Source organism: Mus pahari, chromosome 4 (assembly GCF_900095145.1).
Source record: "Mus pahari chromosome 4, PAHARI_EIJ_v1.1, whole genome shotgun sequence".
In the NCBI taxonomy this organism is placed as follows: domain Eukaryota; kingdom Metazoa; phylum Chordata; class Mammalia; order Rodentia; family Muridae; genus Mus; species Mus pahari.
Window position 1 is genome coordinate 9,634,426 of NC_034593.1, and position 26,866 is coordinate 9,661,291.

Below are 26,866 nucleotides of genomic sequence, written 5' to 3' on the forward strand. Positions count from 1 at the left end.
CTTGGGTTAGCAAGCAAACAATGAGGCAGTATTTCCACCCAAGTGACCCACACTGTCTTACATCTGTGATCCCAATTCTTGGCTGCTGCTTTGAAAGGATACAGTATATGCAGTATATGAGATTTACAGATAATAACTGCATAAGCCAGGTTGTAGCCATCATATACAGAGCACAGTCTTAGGTCATTTGAACAAGGAAAACCTATGAACACAGCACAACAAATGGTTAAGAGTTAGTAGATACAGAATAAATGCTTTTTAAGTTTTGGTTTTTATTGAAAATAATCTTTTCATACAATATATTCTTATCCACACTGCCCCTCCCTTTTCTTGCCCCATATCTTCCCTTCCTATCCAACACCATGCCTACTATTCCTCTTTTTATAATAAATACAGGCAAATAAAAACAGAAACAAAGAATAATAAAACAAAGCAAACATGCAAATAGGCAACAAATATAGAGCATCACACACATACACAACCACACACACACACGAGAAGGGGGGGCTTTTAAGAATGGTACACCAACAAATCCATGAATTTGTAAAGGATATAAATAAATTTATATTAGTACAAATAAATTACAAAGTGAAAATAAGCGGGAGCTGGAGGAATACATTTCTCTGGCTAGGGTTCTGCAATGAGATGCTGACGGGGGGGGGGGGGGGAAGACAAAAGATTTGGACATTCACAGTAGCATTTGGACAATCTCAGTAGCCAGTCTCCATAACAGAGCTTGTCACAACAGTCATTATTACCTAGAAGTTAATGCACATCCTAATTTTAGAGAAAGATTGAGTCAATGGATAGATGAATAAGTAAATAATTCCTTCAAATGAGTCATTACTGAGGATAGTCAAAAACATTAGAGACTTGGAAAAAAAGGTCTGACCACAGATGTAGGATTATGGGTCCAGTATCTGCTCTGCCACAGGGGAGGCAGAAGCCAGAGTTGACCCTAATTACCCCACCGCACCCTCGAGCTGGACAGATGTTGGACTGTGGGGAAGCCCAGGGACACTGCTGTAGGGATGAAAAAGTGCTGTCTGAAGTGCGGGACAGCCAGAGCTGGCTTGGGTGTCCCTGGTTCTCAGGGTCTTGGACATTCAAGCACTGCTGGACGCCACAGAAGGGCTGGTAATAGAGTTGGGGATAATGGACTGGATCTAACCTGGGGTTGGGGGGAAAAGAAGGAACTCTAGATTATCCCATGGAGGGGATTTCAGGGAGTCCATGGCTTGACAGTGGCAGTGGGCTTGAGCTTGGCTTGGTTGTGGCTGGGAGCACAGAGAGGCTTTCTATAGGTGAAGACCTCCATGGCTTCCCAAGGCGGATCCAGATGAAAAGAAACAGTTCATGGTTTTAAGGCATTTATTGTCACGGCATAAGGTGAATGTGTAAAGCCATACACCACTTCTCAGGGAGAGCCTGAGGTTAAATACCTTTTGCAGGGAGGAGTGTCTAGAAATGAAAGCTTATTGGCTAAGCCCTCTAGGCCTTTAGGTAACTCATTAAAATAGAGATCTGTCTTAAGAGTATATGACCAGTGGTCACATCCTGTACAAGTAGAGAGGCTTGGGGTTGTTGCCCTGATGTGACTGATGACCACAAATCTATTGGGGGGGGGGGACTAGTAACAGGGTCCTGGCGCCAGAAACAGACAGAGTGCCTACTGTCCCTTTAGAATATCCAGGGCTTTTAGCCTTAGCTCAACCGGGAACCAGGCTACCTTTCCCGGTCCCACACCCAGCAATTTTGATTGGATAATTATATCCTAGGAATGAAAATACAGGTAATCATTTTGTCAGTAAGGCAAACCCAGGAAGAAATCAACTTCACCTCATATTAGAGATATCTGCTCAGCTCAGGTAATGGAAGAAAGGACAAGACAAATTGGCTAAATTTTATAATTAAATTATGATTAATTTACTTATTTTGTCACCAATATACATCAGGTAACAAAACTGCCATAAATCCTTAATATTGTCTTTAAGTGAGTGTTACATGTAGGAGGCAGCAGATGTCATAGGACAATATAACTAATGAAGGATGGTATTGAATGGGGCACTCTAGCAAAACATTGGTGGGCAGACTTGAAAGCACTGGTGACCTGGTTAGGTGATACTGGAGAAGGGCTTTTGTGTAAAGGGAATAGCCATGAAGTGATCTCACACCATAGGAGTATCTCCATACTTTAGACAGAAGAAGTTCAATGTCTCTGGCACAGAAACAGAGATGGGAATGGGTGATACTGGAGATACAACACGTGACAGTGGGTATGGATACCTAGGAAATACTTCAGTTCTTTTATGAATAAGATAGAGACCTTGGAATTGTATAAGCATTTGATATAGACCATAAATATATCTAGAAGCATCATAGTAGCTTCAAGTTGAGATATTCTGCAGAGAACCAAAGGTGGAATATGCAAAACCAAACTGACCACAATGAGATTGACAAGTGTTGGTTACACTGTATGCATACTTTGTAAGCAGAGCCAACAAGACTATTGGCATATTGGACATAGACTCTAAGATAAAGAATGGAGCCAAGCCTCTTTTTTTCATCCATGAGCAATAACCAAATCTGCTAACTCTTTTAAAAATTCATATATTACATGGTCTGATTATTTCTAGTTGAAAAGCTCTATTCTGTGTGGTGAGTAGATGGCTGGTGCATATCTCATTTGGTATAACACATATTAATGTCAATTGCACTTTATTCTCTACATAGCCTTTTCCTATGACTATTGAGGTGAACTCAAAGTCATCAGATTTCTTGACTTCAAGAAGAAGAAAGGAAGCTGGAAATGAAATACTTTTAGAATTTGAAATCTGGAAGCTGAGGCAGGAGGATCATGACTTGCAAAATGTCATACTCTTTCCATTGGAGTAGGATGTGTCTCTTGATGTGTAAAAAATAGGAACTACTTAACGATCAGACTACTTACCAGAGATGCTTTCAAGGTCTTAGAAGTTAAGAATCTGGAGTCAAGTAAGTATGGAGTCACATCAATTAGAAAATTAATTTTTGGAAAAGATGGATGGGACTGTGGAGAGTGCAGATTATTCAGTTCTGAGACATGTTAAAATTGAGATGCCTTTGAGACGTCTGAATAATGATGTCAAGAGTTGAGGAGTATCAAGCTTGGTATTAGGAAAAAGTCTGCACTAGAAGTGTGCATGAGTCAACCATATATAAATGAAATTCAAATCACTGAGAAATGTTCAGAATAGTTGTTTCATAAAGAAAGGCAGGAGTATTCCAAAACCTGCATTCTTGAATTTTAATGCATGAAGTATGAACCAGCAACTCAAAAGAATGGTAAGAAGCAGTGAATGCTGTTCCCAGTGAGAGTATTCTGATTGAGTCAAATGTTCTAACAAGGTCATTTTAACTTGCACTTCATTATGGGCTCTTCATGTGGAAGCTATTTAAAATATTTGTAAAGAACAAACCAGACATTATATCCACCTTACATAAGGAGGTAACCAAATTATGCAGGTTAATAGAGAAAGAATGTACAAAAGGAAAACCCTAGAATGATAGACTCATGTGCTTTAGGACAGATACAGCTACAAGTAGGAGAGTGGATTTACATTGCCAGTCATTAAGGGGACTCATTCCTTTATGAAGGGACTCAGAATAACTCCCTTAGGTAACTGGCACTGTCTAATTTAATGAACATAAGGTAGGGGAGATCATTTTACTCTAGGCTGTAGAGTTGGCTCAGTGGTTAAGAACTTTGGCTGATCTTCAAGAGAACCTAGATTCAAGTGCCTTCATCCTATATGGCTGATAACAACAAACTTCAGTTCTATCTTATACCTTCTTTTGGTATCTACAGGCACTGCATGCTCAGGGGGTACAGTCATGCATGTAGAAAACACATCCATATACACAAAAATAAATACATTTAAATATTGAAGATCATAATGTTCTAAAATAAAGTGCAATATTTGATTCCTTTAGACAACTAAGGGTAGGGGAGTAGGTATTTGCAAACTACAACAGATAGGGATGGGTTTCCAATATAGAAACTCAGACTAATCTTGTCATGAGCAAGAAGGCAACAACCTAGTTAAGAAAATGCACGCAAAAACGTGCTGTGGTTTTTAAACACTCTATCAAATATTAGCCACAACCTCATCTAAAAGAGTTTTACACACTTTGCTAAGAGAAGGGGAGAGAGTAGTGTTTAACCTCAGGTCCGCTGTGTGTGAAAAGGTGGGACATACTTGGAGAGTATAGGATGAAAGGAAAAGTAATAGAATATGGATGCCTGAAGGGGGCAGATGTCAGCTGCTCTTCTATCTTACTGTGTACTGAGAATACATCTAGCAGCTGACCCCCATTCATATGTTCCATAACTTACCATGACTGGTCAATACATGACTGCATAAAATTGCACTGAATAATATCTTTATCTTCAAATGTAGAACAATGACAAAAGGCAGAACAATTGGGCAACGTTCAGGAATGAGATTTGAGACGTATAACTGGACAAACCTGGGACTGCTGCTCTGCTTCCACAGACGGCACTCTAGGTAGATGGAGTTGATCTATAGGATTTAATAGCCATTAGCAAGCAACTAAAGACAGCTGAAAGGAACAGAATACAAGGCCCTGGCTTTTGTTCTGTGTACCACTCTCACACCCTAAGCTCAGAACATTAATGAGAAAATACCCTACTGAAAACAATTGAGTTTGAAAGTACTTTTTTGTTTAGGAAATTATTTTACTTAGTTTACTAGAAATGTCTGCACAGTTGTATGCATCACTTCTACAGTGGAGCAGTGATATACATGCTATGGGTCATATTGGAGAAAGAGCAAGTCACTGAACTGCCTTGGTCAAATGTTCTTCACATTCTCACTGAAGACCCCTGAGGTATCAGATAAGTATTTCAAGCCTCTCAAGAGAATCTTACAAGGGCTAATGATCTTTCTTGCCAGGAGGTACTTCTGAAGCCTTGCTTCCTTTCTTACTATAGTTATATCCTCTGGCAGAGTTATGAAAGACCATTACAGACTGTCCAAGAGATATGAGCCCTGCAGCCTCAATTTCCAATGTGGCAAAAGTCATGACTGTGAGTGTAAAAACCTTGCCGAGATTCTTTGCTGATCCCGTAGCCATCTATTAATCTGTCCCTGGGGACAGCAGTGCAGATGGTGGTAACTGCAAATGAAGCTTACCAAGAGGTCTGATGGTAGCCCTCAGCTGAGATTTCAATTGGGCATGAAAGCCCTTGAAAATAGTATTACAAGAGGAGAAGGCAAAGCTACTTTTTATTCCAAAGAAATTGAATCCACTGGAGAGAGATTCTGCTACAGGAATGAACAAGCTTGTTTTTTTTTTTTTTTTAGAGTTGCAGGTTAGCTCAGTTACTTAATGATAAACAAATAAATACAGAAGAAGTACACATATATGCTAAAATATTAAGGCTAGAGGCATGCTTTCTGTGAATATCATGCTCTTTGTTTTTCTAGTTTTAAAATTGGAAGAAAGATAAACAATTTTTTTTTGTACTTTGTCCTTTATAAGGTAGAAATGACAATGATGGCAACTTTACAAACAAGATGGTTCTAAAGGTTAAATGTGTTAAAATGCCTCTTTCCAAATTCAAACTGTTCCCTATAACATAGAAGAAGCTAAATAGTATGCATTCTTATGTTCATATTGGCACATGGTCTATAAATCTATTACTCTAGGGAATTTGAACATTTTGTATCCCTGAATAAAATTTTGTGCTGTCAATATAATATGGGTAAATATATATTTAGACATCATTCTTTTTCTCCTGTCCCTCACGACTGCAGCAGACATAGGTTAATTACAACCCTCTCACATCCTCTGGCCTAAGAAGGTTTTAGAGTTCTTGTCAACACATTGCTCCTAGAAGCCACCATCAATTAATCAGAGCTGACAAGAAAATTAGAGCTTCTTTGACCTCCTAGCTTTAGAGCATGCCAGCTCTTAGGAAATGGTTGCTCATGTTTGCAGCATCCCAGCAGATCCACTCAGTCTAATCCAGAACCTATCTTTGCCACCAATTTCTCATGTTGTTGACAACACATGGCTGAATTAGGGATAATCACCATAATCCAGCCCAACACTGTGCCCTTGTAGGGAGCCACAGATAGAGAAATAATGTGGTTGGTGCAAGAGTCAACTGTGTGTCTATGCTTAGCTTTTTTACTATTGTATTTTGAACTTTCATTCAAATAAAGATACCAGCTAATAAGATGAATACCAGTGTATGGGCAGAGGAGAGTTGTTGTGGGAAATATTAAAAAATGGCACCATTCCTTGCTATACCCAGCTACTCTCTGCCCTGGCAGTCTCGCCACCTCTAGGCTAGCCGATTCAGTCTTCTCAGCTCCAGTTCACCTGCCTCAGAGCCATTTGTACCTTATCAGCCATCTATCCCCTGTGGCTGGTTGTCACAAATCCCGTTATCACAGTAAATCAAAACTCTAGAAGCTTATAACTAATCAGTGAGATTTATATATCAATAAATTCTCAACTCACAAGATGCCCACACAGTAATTTCAGAACCAATTGATAATGATACCAACTGTCCACCTATTTTAGACAAGCTATCCAAATTATTCTATCCTTTTATGATATTCATAGCTACCTGTGGCTATTGAAAGTCACGTGGAATCTGGATTGTCTTTGTCTTTTTCCACCTTCCTTCCTTCTCTTCTCTGTCCTCTCTCTGCTGTCTCTAAGTATCTCCACCTGCCTTTCTTTTCCACTGCCTAATCACAGGCTTCTTCTTGTATTAATATTTAAATAAATTGGAGGAAAGTTCTGCTACAGAGAGTAAGTCAATGTGCGCCTTATCCCATGTTGTATACCAAAAAAGCTTCTTTTTTCCCCTGAGGGACTTTTTACTTCCAAAATAGTTATCTCCTAGCTATGAGGTTCTAGATGGCAAGTGTGGAATCACAAGACTATTTTGTTTTGAGTTGTTTCAAGAAAGTTAAGACAAATTCCAGCTTTCAGCATTTCACAGCAAACTCATCTGCAGTTACTCATGAATTGCTTCTTCTAGCCAGAAGAAGAAGTTTACCCTTTTGAAAATTACATTGGCAGTAAAGGAATGTCTAAGCAGATTTACCAATATGTTTTATGTTAATTTATAAAGTATACAAGATGGAAGAGATTAAAAAGTCATTTGGCAGGTGTTAATCTCTTTATAAGACATCATTGTTTGCTCACATTTCATCACATACAAGGGAAACTTGTTGCAATCTATGCCTTGGAATGAAGGTGTCCTGTGGTCTATACATTTTATAATACACAAGATATATTTTACATATCAAAAATGTAAACTCCTTCACCCTTAATTTTTTTTTTTTTTAGTATGTTAAACTATCCCACAGTTAACAAACGATCACCTAAGGAGTAATTCAGAGTGACCTAGATACCACTGTTTTCCTTATGAGATGCAGTTGACTGAAGATCAGCCAAGGTGGAAATTGTGTCTTTTTTTTTTTTTCATTTTCATAGAGCATCAAAGAACGGCAAGGAGTACTGCACTGACTTTGGAGTGAGTCCTGTGGTTGTCCAGGTTTAATACATGGAATTGTCAGTCCACTTATTCTTCATGTAGTAACTGAATGTATGTACTTCCTGATCGAAACAGGCCTGTGAACTGTGTTTACCATTATTTTATTCATTGTCTGAATGAGACTACAGAGCCACAACAATAAGTTCTTTACTTTTCCAACACCACATTCAAAAGAAAAGTAGGCAAATGGATTCTCAAACATGAATCCCTCGGTTGTTTACCATGAGCTTGCTAAATATGCATTAGGGCCTGAGCTGTCATTGCTAAAGGGAATGGATCAGATAATAACAAACAGTATTGTTACTTGGCATTTTAACTATAAGATCCTGTAACTACTTAAGACCATTTTTTCATATTCATAGTATTCATTATTTAGATCTAAGTCTGTCTAAAATATTTTAATTTCCTAGAAAAAATAATCTTTTAATTGTTTGGAGTTGTATCTATAAAAGCACAATAAGAAGATAAGAAATCAAAACATTACCTAGAAAATGAGCATTCTGGTCACTGATGATTAAACCATATACACAGAAACAGTAAAACATGAAAAACAAAGAGTTACACTGGGTATAGATGGTGAGTGAACTCATTTTTTTTAAGGACTTTGAATTTAGGTCTACATGTAAAGGACAAGATCAGGAGCTGGCAAAGTAGTGAAAGTTTACTGACAAATCATTTTTGTGAGTCTCTAATGAATAATATGTTATACATGATGACAGATCTCTAATGAATAATATGTATACTTGATGACAGATGATTGTAATCTATGTATTTAGGAAGCAGAAGCAGGAGAATAATGATTTCAAGGCCAGCCTGTGGGACAAAATAACTCCCTGCTTCAGAAAACTAAACAAATAAAGTCATAGTTATGGTACTTAAAATATAGGAAGCTCACACGTTTTTAGGGAGTATAGTTTTTTTTCTATTTTTTATTAATCATTCCATTTGTTTTCATCTCAAATGATATCCTACTTCCTGGTTACCCCTCCATCAGTCTCCCACCCCAATCTTCCCTCTCCACTCTCCTTTGCCTGTATGAGAATACTGCCCCACCCACCCATACTCTCCACCCCACCACTCCAACATCCCCCTACCACTGGGGCATCAAACCTCCCTGGAACCAAGGGCCTCCCCTTCCATTGCTGTCAGGCAGAGCCATCCTCTGCTACATTGTTATCTGGAGCCATGGATCCCTCCAGGTATACTCTTCAGTGGGTGATCTAAACTTTAGGAGTACTGGGTGATCAGGGCAGCCCTATGTTGTTCTTCCGATCTTAACAGGTATGATTAAGAGCTGTAGGATGCTGCCATCACAGTCAGAAAACAAACCATTGTGACTTACATTAAGATTTTCAAGAAGTGGGAGACATGATATGAGTGTATTTGGACAAAAGAAGATAGATCTAGTAGTAGATGTGGTTGCTCCAAAGAATACTGAAGGATGAAAGTCTCCAAGGATGCTTTTCTAAAAGTTCATATGAAAGTTGAGCATTATTTTGAGATTGAATACTGAGACAAGAGATCTAAGATAAGGATTAGAGAATAAACAAGGAACAACAAAATATCCAGAGATCATGAGCTTCACCAGGATCCTCTTAGAGGATCCTCTTAGAGGCTCTTATGAAATGTTTTGTGTGTGCTCACGGTCATATTTCAGAAGTGAAAAATACGAGACACACAGACCTCGGGATCTATGAAGTTTGAGGATTTGAAGATGGCACTTGACAACAATTGTGGTTTCTTAATGGAGCACAAGAGCATCCATTGACAATATGCAACACTGAGGTAGTGCTGTGTTAACAGGGCAAACAGTGGACTAGAGAGGTCTGCACTGCAGCACACCACATAAAACTGCAGGTGGAAACTTTAGAGGTAGAATTCCTGAATTCAACTCTCCATCACTTATTGGCTGCGTGACCAAGAGAGGAGATACATACTTAAAATCTTTTACTCTGTTTTTTCCCAATGGATAGTAATAATTACCTCAAAGAATAGTAGAATCTTTAAATTAGTGAGTGATGATGAAACATTTTGAATGATGAGTGGTCTTTATTAAATACAAATTAATTTGTGGTTAAGTGAAGTTTTAATCTCATTAATTCTCCATATTGATATTAATTCTGTGTTTTATTTTACAATTTCCCAATTTTTTCTTCTAATGGCTATGGTGTATTTATTTTATTCTACTAATAAATTCTCTTGGGCCGTGTATGAATTATTATTAAATTCATTACCTACTTCTTGGGAAAACTAAATCTTAGGAAAGATAAAATCAATTCCTTTCTTCACAAAATACTTACTTTATAAATACTCATAGTCAAGTTCTTTCTGGGCATATCACAATGTGCACCTGTTTCTAAGCATTAAATTGAGAAACAATTTTTCTCTAAAAGGATATTTCTCATAGCATTTTCTTTTGGATTGTTTCTTCAGGTTTCAGGACTAAAATAAGCTTGTTATACACGTCGGTAGTTAGTTTAGTGTTGGCAATTTTTCTTTAGCATAAACCTGTACACAACATCCCAGCAGCTTCAAGGAATCTGATAGCTGCTCTAAACACTCAATCTCCTACTGTTCACAATAGAAACATGAATGGTAAGGATTTGTGTCATATAACTGGGAACCATAAGTGTGGATGGTATTTCTTACATTCCAAGGCTGGAGATTTTATGATGACCCATAACTGGTACCAAAGCAGAGAATCATTCAAAATGAGCTGTTGTGACATTGTTCTGTGTAGTGTCTTCACATAGAAGATGTGCTATGATACCCAATGACAACTTATTTTCATGAGGTTCTGTTCTGCTTCACCAAGTAGATGCTCAGGAGTATTAGAATCTATGGATTAGGATGTCTAATTGGCAATAATATCTTTCCTATTTGTTATACAGATCATATTTAACCAGGGTCCACAGAAAGATATGAATTAAACTACTACCAGTTTCTTTTCTCAGCTGAGATGCACATTAGTATTTTTCCAAGCTTAATGTAGCTCCAAGTTTACTTTTAATAAATTAAAGTTGTCCTATGACTGTGTCCCAGTAAGAACTATGAGTATTGGAAACCCAGAGATTAACATGGGAAAAGAAGTTAGATTGAGATAAACTTTACACATCATCCATAAGGGGAGAGATCATAAATGGCATTTTACTATAGAACTAGACCATGAAAGGCACCAAAGAAAACCTGAAATGTGAGTATCTGGGCTGCAAGTAGACCATTATTCTTTAGTGAATTGTTGAGTAAGAAATGGATTAAGAAGGACGATGAACATCTAGGATGGGTCATGTGCACATTGGGGAGGCACTGAAAGGTTCTATCATCATCCAGTGCTATGAAAATTATCAAGAAAAATGGTGATATGAAAGTGGTATCTTGGAAGAAATTGCCACTAAAACAGAAGCTGAAATTCAGAAACAGAGAAGTAATTCAAATTGCTATGATTTTCTAAATAAGGAAGAAATTTTGCTTTATGTTAAAACTACCATGTCTATTTCTGAAAAGGTTTCTATTTCCTTCAGGAAAAATGATTGTATAGAATGGGTAATGATTTTTTTTTATATAAAAGACATGTAGCAAATACTACAAGATTGTGGACACAGCATATCTGCTCCAACTTTCCAATATGTTGCTGTTGCACAATCTTTGAACAGTATGCAAGTCAAACACCCATGGCTGCGTTCCCAGGAGCTCTTTCTAAAGATGTTGAATTTGACATCATATATTAATTTCACCAGACCAAAAAAATACTTTCTCTTAGAATTTTTACCATCTAAAAGCATAACAGAATTCTTAGTTTATGACTAAAAATAGAATTTATAAAATATAACATTTCATTGTGAGTAGCTTTAGACTAAAGTTGACAACAACCTCAAGTAAAATAAACCATCAAAACTCTCAATCTGATATCATTTTTAAAAGTCTGACTTCCTCCCTGAAAGCTTTCATGAAACTTTTGATGGTGATATTCATTGTATTTCTTGTTGCTGTGACAAATAGTCAATAGCACTTTCAGAAAAGAGTTCACAGTTTGAGGATATAGTCCCTCATGGCAGGTAACTTGTCATGAGAACTCAGGAAACACACAGTGAAACACACTAATGTTCAGTTAAAATTCCTTTTATTTAGTCTAAGACCCCAACCCATTGAACACTAATGTCTGATTTTACGTTGTGTTCTCCAAACTCATCACAATCTCATATCCAGTGATTTACCTCTAGGATGAGGCTTCACTCTGTCAATTTGATAATTAGTAGTAGCAATTCCAGGAGAATAGTTAAATGAGTAAAATAGAAAGAGCAAGGAAAATGAGCTACATAATCAGACCAAAAACAGTAACAGTGAGGGGCAGCAAAATAACACACATCCCTGCGTGTCCCAGTGAAACAGCTGTATATCTGGAATTTTCAGAAAAACATTAAGAACATTTAATCAATAATCCTGATTTGAAACACATTTTGAACTTAGCTTTTGGATACTGGCAAGTAAATGCACACTGGGAGCCTTGTTTTTATTTGGGTTATCTATGACATTCTTAAGCAATGCAGGTCAATGAAGTTCTTAAGTGTTGGCATAGATTCTGAAGGATCTCACCTCACAGGCAGATTGTACACTTACACCAAAGTCTGACGTCATTGGGCTAAAATTGAATAATCCATCCAATTAGTGCCCATATGTTCTTTGCTTCTCAGTGTTATTAGATGGTCTAATTAAGGAAACATCTTCTGTGTTATTAATTTTCACAATTCCCCTCTGTGTCTGTTGGATTATCAATAACACAAATGTACAAAACACAAACAAACAAATAAAAGAAACTCATTAGTTTACCTAAAGGTGTAAATAAGAATACCTAATATTCACAAAAGAAAAAGACTAGAAGTACAGATGTCTAAGCCCGTAACAACCACTGGTGTTTGAACCTGTTTGTTTCTTGGCGACTGTATAGGGGAATTCCTAGGCCTCTTTCACATCCTCCTCCGTGCTGTGACACCATCCTCTGTGTCAGTTCATTAGGGTTCTGTCCACAAAGCACTGAGGTTTATTTCTAACAGGTCATGTTTTGGTGCATACAAAAGAGAATGGAAGCAAACTACTAACATGGTCTGTTGAATTCTCATGTAGTAATTTATTTCTGTTACCAACCTGAATATATACAAATGACAGTTATTCAGTGAATAATCAAGTTTCCTGTCACTTCTGATTTCTATATTGAGTATTTGTAGGAATGGGGAAGACAGTCCAGCCAGTGAAATGCTCACCTTGCAACTGAGAACGCAAGTTCATGCCTTCAAGCCAATACTAACAGTCAGGCCTAGTAGCACACTTGTAATCTCAGTGCTTAGGACCTGCCAGCCTATAAATTTTGCTCATTTATTCTCTGCAAATTATGGAAATTGTCTAAAAAAATGAAAAAATGAAGTGGCTGGCTCATGAGAAGGAACATCTGTCCTCTGGTTTCCATGAATTTAAACATGAAATTCCAGTATTTACTTAAAATATTTCACTATTGGCCTAATTTAGCCCATAACTGTATAAGAAATTTATAATAAAAATACATACCTGTCAGCAAGCACTTCTTGGCATCTGCAATAGCGTCTGGGTTTGGTGTCTGTATGTTGGATAGATCCTGATATAGCTGTCTCCTGAGAGGCTCTGCCAGAGCCTGGCAAATACCGATGTCAGTGCTCGCAGCCAACCATTGCACTGAGCACAGGGATCCAGATGGAGGAGTGAAAGGGCTGAGGGAGCTGAAGGGGTTTGCAACCCCACAAGAACAACATCAACAACCAACCAACCACCCTGAGCTCCCAGGGACAAAATCACCAACCAAAGAGTACACATGGAGGGTCCCATGGCTCCATCTGCATATGTAGCAGAGGATGGCCTTGTGGGGCATCAGTGGGAGAAGAGGCCCTTGGTCCTGTGAAGGCTCAATTTCCCAGTGTGAGGGAATGCCAGGGCAGTGAGGTGGGAGTGGATGGGTGGGACGGGGAGCATCTTCATAGAAGCAGCGGAGATGAGCCTTGTCTACCATAGTTTACTTCATGACAGAGATAATACAAAAAAAAAAAAAACGGAAATCATATATGTCTTATATAGTTTGTCTATGAGGTATTTCTTTGAAGATTCTAATTGTAATGTTTTTTTTAAGTGCATACTCAGAGCACTGGATTTTTTAAAAACTTGTTTTCAATTAGATAATCTTTTTTTAATGTCTTAAAGAGCTAGGGTGGACCTTGTTGTATACTTTTGTTGCAGTCTTCTCAAAAAACTGAACTAGAAACTCAGGCTAGAGCAATAGCTACTAGAAGCAACCCCATCACACAGCAGCAACTGCTGTGGCTCAAATGCTTGAAATTTAGATAATCCAGATAGTGAATTGCCAAGCTGTAGTGGGATACCATACAGTGCTTTAAGTTTCCTGGGTTGGCTTTTTCTTCAGCTTTTGTTTGTTTTATTTTTGGGCTCTTGTTGCCCAAGATGACCTTGACTCCTGCTTCCCCTGCCTTTGCCTATAAGTACCAGAGTTACAGGCTTGCCCCCTCCACGCTCACGGACCCTGTTCTAGTTCTCATTGTACAACTGGGTAGAACCATCCCGACTCAGAGGGGTTCGAGCTAGCTTGTGATTCTGATACCATGACAGCATTGTTAGGTCACACAGCCTGGTCCTTTGTCTCATAAACCTGGACGTCCGCTTGTGGTGGCCTCGTTAGGGTGAGCACAACTTGGGGTGTCTAGAAGAATAGATGTTTATTCACCAAAGTCTGAACATGTTTGGCTTCTTAAAATCCCTGAAATAATCATTTCAGTTTGAAGAACTTAAGTGGCAGAGCTCAGTCTCCCCCTTTCTCTGAGNACTTTTCTTCCTATTTCTCAGCTCACATGCCCTTGTGTCCTATCTGCCCGTGTGGTGGGGACCCCATGGGGCTGATGCACAGCTCACTATCCTCCTTTACTGTGACTTCCAACATTCCTAAGAAGATCCATGCATCTGGGTAAGGAGGAGGACAGATCTTCACTGTATAAAATGGAGAGTGCTTTCTGCCCCTCACATAACCTTCTCCCTATAACTTTGTTTTTCCTTAATTGCACCTGGATTTTTATGCTGTCCANTTTAGAAACTAAAGGACTAGTTCTGATCAGTTATGCTAAGCCTTCTGAATGTACCCCAGTGGATGTGAATTAAATTATACCAATCACTCACAGTGTAGTCAGCTTTAAAAGGGCAGATGAGCTTTNCCCATTCATGTGAGTGTTGCTATTGTTGCGGTTTTTTTTGTACATGGCTGCAAATTATGTGCATTTATGTTCTGTTTATGTTAACTAGCTGACTTGTACTTGAATTAAAATTCAAAAAATTAAAATATGCTTTTGAAAAAAAAAGAAGCAGCGGAGAAAGGTGGGGATAGGGGGCTTGTGTGGGGGAAAATGGGAAGGGGGATAACATTTGAAATGTAAATACATACAATATCTAATAAAAAAAATACATATGTGCCTCAAATCTTCTTGAGTGTTAATTCAGAAGTACCTAAAAACTGACATTTTATAAAGAATGGGAGATGTGGGAAATTAGAAAATTAGCTTAAAATGCGTCTGTACTATTTCTTGATGACAAGAATGAGCTGCAGAGGCCTTTAAAGTAGACTTCTGGAGATGTCGCAACTAAGCATCCTTGGGAGATGTGTTCTCTTGGAGGTACAGGAAACACCATGCTTTGGGGGTTGGGGGAGAAGCCTAATCTGTGGTGAGACATCACCACTTCTCACAAGGTGTCACCTTGATTGAATATGGCATCCCCTCTCCTTTCTCACTACAAAGAAGAATTCCTCTGTAAATAGAGTACTGAGATAATATCCAACCAAATTTACTATAGACTGGTCTAGTATTACAACTAAAAGTAGATACATTAAAACTTTCTAGGGATGAATTGCCATTATAAACTAACTGGATACAGAGTACACCTAAAAATTTGACTCTTACTTTCACTGAGATAATGTCATTAAAAGTTGCATTCCCAGACTGAGACTTGTACTTTATTTAGCTGCCCAATCTAACTAGAATATGAGCATGTATATGTATGTGTGTGTGTGTGTGTATATATATATATATATATATATATATATATATATATATGCATGATTTTAAAGTTATAAAACATATTTCCATCAAAGGAAGTATAATATTTTACCATATGCATATAAAATCAATGTTTGGGTGTGTAGTAAATCATTGTATGAAAATAACATTTTTATATTTTACAGGCTTGAATCAAAGGAGCCATTCCTGTCTGTTGGGTAAGTCTACATCTAAGTATTTTTAAAAAGAATATTTACATTTAAATCAAACTGGATTTTATAAATGATATTTCTTAGTCATCTAGCATCATACTTAAAACAATAGCCTCACTTCCTGAAAGAAAACCCTACCTTTGTTTAATAAACGTTTTACTAAAGTACTCCTAACGCTGTTTTCTGACTTCGTGCATTCAGCTAACTGATCCATATGGAGCCCTCAGTTTTCTATAAAGTTGTCCAAGTTATGCTGAATAATCTTCTTTTCATCCAGTAAAGGAGAGGCTCACACTGATATTGGGAATTCCTTGAAGCCACAGATTTGCCATTCCTAGTCTACCTATTTTGCATATTCCTTCAAATATATTTTACTCAGTATTTTCCTTCCCCGTCTGACATTCTCTATATATTCTTCATAACCCCTATATACTGTGCTTTCTTTTCTTTACTGTACCCTATTCCTCTAAATCTCTCACACTCACAGCTTCTGTGTGACTAACAGAAGACCTAAGCTAGATCAAGCAAAGGTATTTCTTGCCTCTGGTGAGGCATTGTGTTAGTGATGCTGCCTGTCCCAATAATAATATAATGTTGGTAATCAGAAACATATAATATTCCTAGGCTGTAAGAATTAAGAATAAGCCATATTGTATCTTTTCTAGTGTGTTAAATAATTACTTGCTAATATACGCAAATATTCTATGAAGGAGCTTAACGTGTTCAGCATTATGGTGGATGTATTAAAAAGTAGAAAACTACTGCCTTGTTATAATTGATTTAGAGAAATGGCACATGCTGCAGCCACTGTTCTCATGCTTAGCTATCAGATACCTGTGACGGGAATAGACTGTGAAATACTCAGATCAACTTTAAAAAAAAAAAATCACTTTGTTCATTGTTGTAGAGTATTCCTACTATCCACTGAACAACCTGGTTCCCAATGCTATTCCACTCATCAAAGCTTTTCAGTGAGTCTTTCACCCTTGAAAATCAAAATGATTGGGAAGGTGAAAAAAATGGAGTAGGTGAATTTTATTGGAGAATTTCATGTAAAATGAAAGATGAAGTTGGTCTGATGATAAAAAACAGTCATTGCAGAATACTGGTGTTCTGCTTTGATCATCATTCTCATTGTTAAAAATCTCTAACTACAAAGCAGTCTTACTGGAAGGAACACATGTCTGCCCTCCAATCACGAGTGTGGAAATAGCTTTGCTTCATGCCTCACTTAATAATATTTCTTTACAGCCTTTTCAGTTCTCATTACTCTCAGATGTATCCATTTCTATTGTACACCTTTCTTTAACATGGCGATCCTAAGTAATCTTTGTTTTAAGGTTACAAAGAATTTAGTGCTCAATAGTTCTCCAAGGAGAATAAATTCCCCATAATAAGAACATTGCATAACTCAGCAAATGCTCCAATGAGAATATTGGCATAGCATGAATTTTGTCTTTCTCTTTTCTGCATAGGTCCCAAAAGTTAAAAGTTTCATCTGTTTGATATTTTTATTTATAGATAAATATCTCAATTTCTCTACAAGATAATTATTTTAAATACTATTGTACTAAAGTGTACATGTATGTCTCTCCTGATTCAGATTATCATGAATATCCTGAACACAAGGTACTTGGAAACCCAACAGACAAGTCCATAAAAACATATTCAGATTTGTTAATTAATGCATAGTCACAAATTAAACAAATAAATACAGGTCTAGAGTTGATAAATTAGTTGACACATGAGTATGCAATATTGAATTTGCCCCATATATATTTAATTTGCTTTTAATAAAATCCAGGTAAATTATGTTAGCCAAAAACCATTCCAAATATTGCATATTTAGTCCAACATTTATCAATTTATAAAAACATTTATCAATATGTGTTCACAAAAGGATCCTTGGCTTTCTTAGTCTCCTGCTAAGTACATTCATTTAGATCATTTCTTAAACTCTCATGTGTCAGTTTCCCATATGCAAACTGGAGGTTACACAAGATAATTGGATTAAACACTTAATAGTATTTTGGGCACATGGGAATGGTTCACAAATGTCAGCTTATCTTAAAGTTCTTCAGGATATATGATGAGTTCTCTAAAATATAATCAGGTATCATTGCAATAGCAAAGTGAATAACAATATAGATAGATAGATAGATAGATAGATAGATAGATAGATAGATAGATAGATAGATAAATAGATATGTGTGTGTGTTTAACCGTTCTTTGAGTCACATGTAGTAACCCAAACATATAAAAGAAAAACATATGCATATATACACTCACATAAGATGCATAAATTATATAAATTTATAACACTAAGTATCTGTAAATATTTCTTTAAATAAAACTTTATTATTATTGCTCATCTCTCTCTTTACAAGGTTAAATGACTAATTTTTAATCATCTTTGGAATATTAAATTTTAGAAAAATTAATTAAACTTGGCTTTCAAATACTTCTCTTTATAAGACATTAAATAAATAGTAATTATGAAAAAGGAACTAGAGGAAACAAGAATCAAGTTTGCTTTTAGATCAGTAAGAACAAAGTGATTGTCCCCCAGTCTAAGACAAAATTTACTTAAGCAGTCTTGACTTTAAATTTTTTCCCACCTTCTTTTAACTAAATATGAAGATGAGAGCAAAAGATCTCTCTTGGCATCTGAAGTGTGAGGTTCACAAGGTAGGGAGAGAATGGTCTTTCAAGAAGATCCATGCATTTCCCTCAGGTGCAGGTGCAGGCAACGTGATTGTTGGCAGTTGTAGATCCTTAGCCTCTTTTAAAGTGCAAGCAGTAGAGGAAAGAAAATTGTTCATTTGAATTATTTTCTTCTACCTTCCAGAATGAAGTGGACATTCCTAAAAGAGTTCAAGTATGAGACAGTATATTAAGCTTCCAACTGATGGGTTTTTCCATGAGTAATTTTATTTTCAAGATTATCATTAGATTAGGAAAGTTTTCTATGCTTATCTCACTGTGTTAGAATAACTTCTAAAGCCCTGAGCAACTTAAAAGTTACAAAGATATATCCAGTATAAATTATAGCAGTATCTCCCAGGTTGGGTTGTGAAACTTGCAAGAATGCATCAAAGATAAAAATACAAGAATTTATATATCTATCCCTTTTATATCATAAGCTGTATGTGTCATACCTGGACCTCTGACTCCCGTAAGATGTATGAGAGCTGTTTTACTAAGTATAAACAGCAGAGCCAAACGACATTGTGATTGGAGAACTCACTCTACACCCAAAACTTATCACAAGAAGCTAGCTAGTATCTAGGTTTCATTAAATGGTGCTCCTTGCAAATAGGCAGTCCTGCATTGTAAGAACTCAGGTAAACCTTGAAACTCTTACTGAGTACAAGAATTGTTTTATTATTCCAAGATTTATAGGCAGCCTTAGACTATAGGTGTTATACAACATGATAACAATAATATATTAATAATAAATAGTAATAATACTACTAATAAATACTACTAATGATATAAATAACAATTAAAATAACTACAAAATAAATACTAACAATAAATAATACTAATGCAGCATGTTAAGAGTCCAAACTCTGTGAACTGATGTTCTTGATCTGTGTACCATCTTGGCTTTTCTTGACAGGTAACTTAGAAAACTGGTGAAACCCTTATGTAAATCTATTTCATACTATGGTATTCTATAACTCATGTGATTATGACCAGTAATATCTACCTCACATGCTCATAACAATATTTGGCACATAGTAAACAGGAATTAAATACCAATTTCTACTAGTATTTTATAAAATTATCAATTATTACTGGAGTCAAGTTTCACTAAATCATAGATATTCTAAGTGATAAAATTCAAGTATCTAAATATAACAGGGGTCAGAAATGAGAGTAAATTATGGGAAGAGAAGTTCAACCAAGAATTAATTCAGCATAGAGTTTTTCATTGACAGTTCATAGTGTGGATAAGGTCTCTGTGGGTTGCAGTGAAGGAAAACCAATGATTGCATAAAGAGATAAAGATAATTTCGGGAAAAAATCTATCAGGTTTACGTATAGTATGGAGTGTCATATTAAACCCTTTGTAATCCAAACATGGACAATAGGAAACTATGCTGACTTCCAGTTTTTACCAAAGTTCAGCATAATGTAAAATAGAATTGCACAAATGTCTGCTAATTATTTCAAATTTAACTAGTTTTATCAATTTTGGAATTTAAAACTTTAAATTATTGACCAGAGTAGTAGGAAACCTTTCAAGACACAGATGGAAGCTATGTTCATGTTTAAGATCAGATAAGCTTTAATACATTTGTGTTGAGAATGGCATTCCTGAAGAAAATGTTGAATAGGTAGAAGCAGAGAGAAGTTGTGCCAAGTCCAGCACATATGAGCATGCTTGACAGGTTCACAAAAAGAGAGATGAAGCCAAAGATTAGTAAAAATTATACCAAATGAGTAAACAGTTCATCCAATACAGTATTGGACTCATGGTGTTCTGCACAGTCACAGGCTTACCTTCTTGGTTTAATTAAAGCAGGTTGTCATAGGACCACTTAGAGCTAACTACACTACTTTGGACAGGGCTTGAAAATATGTATAACAAAAGCAAATGATGTAACAGTGATGCAATCATGAGAACATAAGAATAAGTAAGAAGTCAAGTGGTAATTAATTTCTTTCTTGGTTACCCTGTATCAGGCACTGTAACAGTCTAAGTAAGTATGATCTGGCTGCACAACAGATACTGAGAGAGGGTCATTAAGGTATCCTCTGTAAGCTTTAAACATCTTGAATCACTGCTGGGCAACTCATTGCTTTTCTTTTTATAGTGTGATTGTAATTTTCTATACATCTCGAAGGAAAACAGAATAAGAGATAAAACCAATAATCCTCTCCTTTAAAAAGCCCATTTTTGTTGTTTTATAGACTCGAACAGCACTACCACAGAATTAATGATTTCTTTAGCAATAGCACTGGCTTCGCTCATTCCCAGGCCCTCCAGGCTACTTCTCTAGAGAGGACACAAAGTTTCCGCAGTGTTATTTGTGTCATCTAATGCACTTGTGCTTTCAGGCCTGGTGCTCCAACCGTAATTTTAATTTATCAACCTGTCACTCAGTGAAATGCTGTAAAAAACATTTGAAAGCTTAAACCGATCATTTATTTCTGCACCTGTCAATGACACTCTTCTCTACTTGTCAAAATCATTTAAACTGCACCATGATGGCATATAAAATATTACCAATAAATTGGGTAATCAATCATGTGTGCATATTGTGACAGAAGCGTCTTGAAAACATGGGCCCCAGGACCCATTTTTTTTAAGTTATAGAAACTCATTACTCTTCAGTAATAAAACACAGTGGAGTCATCCTAAAGAATCTTCCTCAGACTCTACAAATAAAAAATATTGTAGAATACAGAGAAGCTGATTGTCAGTGAAATGGCTTTTATTTCGTTGGTGAAATATTCTCCTCAGGGAAAATGAAATAATTGCAGATTATAGCAGAAAGGAAAATAGTTACATGCAGAGAGGAAAATGTATGGGATCATTAAACAGATTTATTTAAGTTCTTTCTGTAAAAGAAGCAGCAATGTACTGCTTTATAGCTGATGATATTTCAAAACAGTATTACCAACATTTCCAATACTGCCTAATTTATTCAAATAATAAAGTGTCACATTAACCCAAATGTCATTATCTATTCTTTTCACTTTGAGAATCTGTATTGATGTGTATCACAGGAAACGTCTCCCTCGTAATAAGTGAGATGAGATTGTTATTCATCTGAGATAGAGAGAGAATCTATTCAATAACTAAATCCACTCAACCCACCAAATCAGCAAGTGTGTGATATGCTATGTTTCTGTCTATGATAAAATATTGTCAAAATTGTAAACCTAAAAAACAATGGCCAAGCCTGGCAGAGGTGGCACACACCTTTAATCCCAGCACTTGGAAGGCAGAGGCAGGCAGATTTCTGAGTTTGAGGCCAACCTGGTCTACAGCATGAGTTTCAAGACAACCAGGGCTATACAGAGAAACCCTATCTCAAAAAACAAAAACAAACAAAAAAACAAAACAAACAAACAAAAAATAAATAACATTGGCCAAATAATGTCTTACCTTCTGAACTATATTTGGTAGCAGTCTTTCCTAGATAATAACTTTAAAAGGGTACAGCTTATGGGAAGTCCTTTAAAGACTGTAGAGGCCTGAGGGTACATTGTACCCTATAATTATAAATCAATTCACAATTTATTGAAGTGAAATTCTCTTACATAAGAAAATGGGAGGCATATTTAAAATGTATAAGATCTTACTCTTGAGAAGAGTCAATAAGTTATCAAATCAAAATTTAAACAATCAAGGCTTTAAGATATTGATGAATTTATAAACATTGTCTATTGCTACCAGCACTTTTCTTGGGTTGTGAATTGATTTGGTTCTGGGCTGCTTTATTTTCTGTTTTCCATGTACAACAAATTGAACTGATAGTCTAGCAATGTTCTTCCTATGAGCTTATAGTCTAGCAATGTTCTTCCCATGAGCTTATAGTCTAGCAATGTTCTTCCTATGAGCTTATTGTCTAGCAATGTTCTTCCTATGAGCTTATAGTCTAGCAATGTTCTTCCTATGAGCTTATTGTCTAGCAATGTTCTTCCTATGAGCTTATAGTCTAGCTATGTTCTTCCTATAAGCTTACCTACCAAAACCTAACCATGAGCTTTTTAAACTGTAGGCCATATTGGAAAAGGTAGTATTAATAAAGACAGAAATCATGTATAAAAATTAATATATTTTTATTTTGTATGTAGAAGTAATACATGAAGAAATTAGTCCCTTTGAAAAATAAAATCTTATTTCCACATATTTTCTAAGAACATTCATTCACTCACTGGGAGAAAAAAAAGGATTATTTTCTTTTTTATTACACATTCTCTTTATTTACATTTCAAATGCTATCCCTTTTCCTAGTTTCCCCTCTGAAAATCCCCTACTCCCTCCCCCTCCCCCTGCTCCCCAACCCGCCCACTCCCATTCCTGGTCCTGACATAGAGAAAAAGGAGGATTTTATTCATTTACCTACCTTCAATTCAGATTAAAGGAAAGAAAACTAGTAAACCTCATTTGAAAAGATAATCTTCCTCCTGCTTTGTGAACAACATAGAATACACATATAATCAAATATCCAGCAGAATCCTTGCTGATTACACAAATTCTTTCTCAGCAACTGAAGCAGCACTCAGTTCATAGAGACGCCAAGGTCAGTTGTCCTTTTGTCTTGGTGCTAGTAATTGCTGGTTCTTATGTACATAAAATGCCTGTCCTTGCTATTGCTGTTGTAACACTGAGGTGCTGAGATATGGTGATATTTAAGAAGACTCAGATCTGCAGCTGCAGGATATGCAGCCTATCCTGGGGGCTTCTGTGAAGGAGCAGGTAACTTCAAGATCTCTACGCAGTCTTCTGATCCCTATATTCATTGAATCATCCTAAATGTCTAAGTGATCCTGTTAATCATTCAGAAAAACACTCACAAAGTGGAAGGTATTGACTGTTCTTTGAGGCATTTTGAGTCACAGATTATTTTCACTATAAAATTGTTTTAAAATGTTAAAGTCTCATTTCTAAGTGATAATTTTGCTTACTTCACACAAAAATAATTGACTGATCTTTATTTCATCAATCTCAAGACATGGACTTTTCAGTATTATTAACGACATTTTCAAAGTGCAGACATACCTTTTGATTGAATTAAATTTCTACTGAATTCTGCAGAACAAATTAGCCAATCCAGTATAATCAATGGCTGCCAAATATTAGCCAAAGCGAGGGATCACTTGTGCCTCAGAACTTCTTAGTGCACGCACATGCACAGGGTGTCTTGGGGAGAACATATATCCACTGTTCTTCTGCAAGTTCTCTCTAAGGTAGATATTCAAATAGAAGGTTACACATCCATAGGAACCTCCTTTCTGAGGGGTATGAAATTATTATTATATCTCATTCAAAACATGTCATTAGAGGCTACAGGCTATTTCTACTCTGAAATTAATAGCATACTTCAGTTAATGCACAAGTGGACAACTCTTGTCTACAACTTCCCCTCAGCATCAATGAGAAGAATCTTAAAGATGAAACACCTGATAGCACATTTCTTTCACATGCTGACTAAATTATCATATCATGCATGCTAGAATATTCCAATGAAGTGTGTTATAGCTCACTTAGATACTAAAACCTTGAAAGGCCTTTTAAACATGAGCCATTCTAAAGAAGCAATTTAAAGGAAACCCATAAATCTTGAGACTGGATTGTCCACATCAGTCTCTGGAGGTTGGAGGCAGGCTAAGTACTCCAGCTGCTAAAGGAAGACCTACAAGACACAGATAAGGGGGTGTTTCATAAAAGAAAGCAACCATCCCCGTTTCTGTTTCAAGCTGTCAGCATGGGCTTTAAAGCTTGAGAAAAAAGATGTGATAGTCCTGCTAGCCTTTCTGTAAGGAACAGCTAAGAACATCAAATTATTGTTTGATAGGCACTAAGTGTTTGAAAACATTATGTGGTGACAATAGAAACTGCTGACACCAAGCCAGGAGAAGGAATTGTTTCCTGCTAAACGTGGCGCTTTTCCTCCAAGTTGCAAAATGTATGTTAATAATGTTAGAAGAATGATGGTAAAACATATTTAGATAAGAATCTGCTATGTTTTTTCTGTGGTTCATATTATTTTTGAAAATAGTCAAAAATTACTAAACACATAAATCTCAAAAGGACAAACTAGAGTGTGAAAATAAAAGTGGTCATTCCGATGCCATTTCATTCTTTTGTGAGTACAAAATGTGTGTGGGTGTCCCAAGCACATGAGCCTGTATAAATGTAAAGGTTGAGGTTGATACACAGACCATACACTGTTGCTTCTCAGTTTTATATACTAAGGTAAGGTCAATTCACCACTTCAGCTAGAGTTGCTGGCCAGATTGATCTAGTGATCCTTTGACTCTGGTCTTCCGACATAGATAAATGGCATGAGGTGAATGCTCCCAGCCTGCTGGCTGCAAGGTGCTATAAGGATTTCTATAACTCTCAGCATACTGAGACTCTGAGAAGGCAAACTTTCTCAGCAGAGAATCCTGGTGTTCTGCCCAGTAAACTGCATGCTGAGGAAGTGGCCTTCATGATCATTTTTTCATGAGAAAGTAACTTTGTTTATAATTATAAGAGACAACACATCAAAGAGTTGGACTGCAGACAGATTTCTCAGTCTGTAAGGAGGTTTGGATCACTTTGAACCAAGAGAAGCTATTGCCAGGGAAGCAGAAGCTATAGAGAATTAGAAGCTATGAGAATTTTTTATAGAAGCTTGACTATAAAAGATACTGGAATATTTAATAAAGGATACAATGGCACACCATTGCTGCGCACTCCCTGTGTCCTGATTAATGTGACCCTCAGTTGGACCCCCAACTCACTAGACGTTGACATTCTGAGGCTAGTATTATAGGCAGACTGTCATACCCACCAAGAACTTATGGCATTTCAATGATATGTTTTGTAAAATCTGAACTCTGCCACAACAAGCACTTCTTTACATTCTAATTGAATATCTTTGACAGGACCTTAATCTTAATTCCAGAATATCAGTATGGTTATACACAAATAACATTTATCAATGATAAAATCCCTTGAAGTTATATTGATCAAAAACCTCCATAGACACAGTTTAGCAGAAATCAGTTTGTTTTTGTTTTTCATTTTTCTGTTTTTTGTTTTTTGGTAAAATTAACAAACTAACAAAACCCCAAAAGCATGGCCAAAGGAGGGAGAAGCCAGAGCAGTGAGAGAGTTTCATGGGACATACATGTATGTGTTAAGATTATTTGCGGAGCATGAGACTTTTGCCTCATTTCGGTAATGCAGGTTTTTATATTACATGTATACATGTATTTCATGTGTTTTAACACAGATTACTTATTACATGTCTCTTTAGCATCTTTACCCAAAGATTCATGTTCTATTATTATAATGAGACACAAGTCACCTGCAGACACCCTGGGATGCCTCTGCCCAGGGTCCCTCTCAAGCTTTCCTATTTGCTCACTTGTTCATTTCATATGCTAATTTCATAAAGCTTTTCTTATTAGAATCTTTAGAACCTCATCTATGCCTTATAATTCAATAGGGTAAGTCCTGAAAGAGAGCTAATAAAGAGTTGTGAAACTGCAATTGACAGGAAGCCAGGCAGTACTCTGTTTCAAAGTGAGACAATGGAGTCAATTTTAAGGTCAAACAGAAGTCACAGGATATACTGAATAAAAAAAATGGCTGAAAAATGGCCATAGAAAGTAAATTGGAAAGCGTTGACTGTATTCTAACATTTTTCACTTGTCCTTCCCTTCTGCCTAACCTCTTGTTTCCCTGACACCTTTCTACCCACATCACACACATGCATGATCATGAGCGCCAGCATTCACAACCAGGGTTTTATTGCCTTACTAGAAAATATGACCAACAAGCAAAACAAACAAACAAACCAAAAATAACCAAAATCATCCAGTACTAAGAATATTTCTAAATACAGAAAGTCAAAACTCTATATTAGTAGATGATGTAGTGTAATTTAAAAACAAAAGTGAAAAAATATTGAAAATAAAATCTAAAGTTAGTAACACTAGAAATGGGAAGGTATATAATATCTACATTTTTAAAACATTATTAAAATATTACCAAATAGAGAAAATAGGAAAACTTAGAATTAAAACTTTTTAGAAAAGCATTTAAATTTAATAAAAGTTTATTTAAGTTTCTGGAACAGGAACTGAAAATATTGAACTGCTTTGCTAAGTGAAGTCACACTGAAATGTTACACTGTAAGACCCCGAAAGGAGGAACTCCCTCTGGTCCGGAACTCTCTTGGGTCCCCAGAAAATTCAGAATACACCTTTTACACACCTTGCTGTAAATCACATGAGGTACTTTATTTACGAGGCCTCGGGCC

At 36.5% G+C, this 26,866-nt stretch overlaps 1 protein-coding gene and 1 pseudogene across 9 annotated transcripts in view; both read left to right on the forward strand.

Moving 5' to 3' along the window:
- Ralyl (RALY RNA binding protein like) overlaps positions 1-26,866 on the forward strand; it is a 683,608-nt gene that overhangs the window by 557,252 nt on the left and 99,490 nt on the right. For all 9 annotated transcript variants that reach the window (XM_029537405.1, XM_021196091.2, XM_021196090.2 and 6 more), the window contains one exon: positions 15,843-15,875. In XM_029537405.1, coding sequence (XP_029393265.1) covers positions 15,843-15,875 — 33 coding nt within the window. The remainder of the gene's footprint in view (positions 1-15,842; positions 15,876-26,866) is intronic.
- LOC110320115 overlaps positions 25,758-26,866 on the forward strand; it is a 9,364-nt pseudogene continuing 8,255 nt past the window's right edge.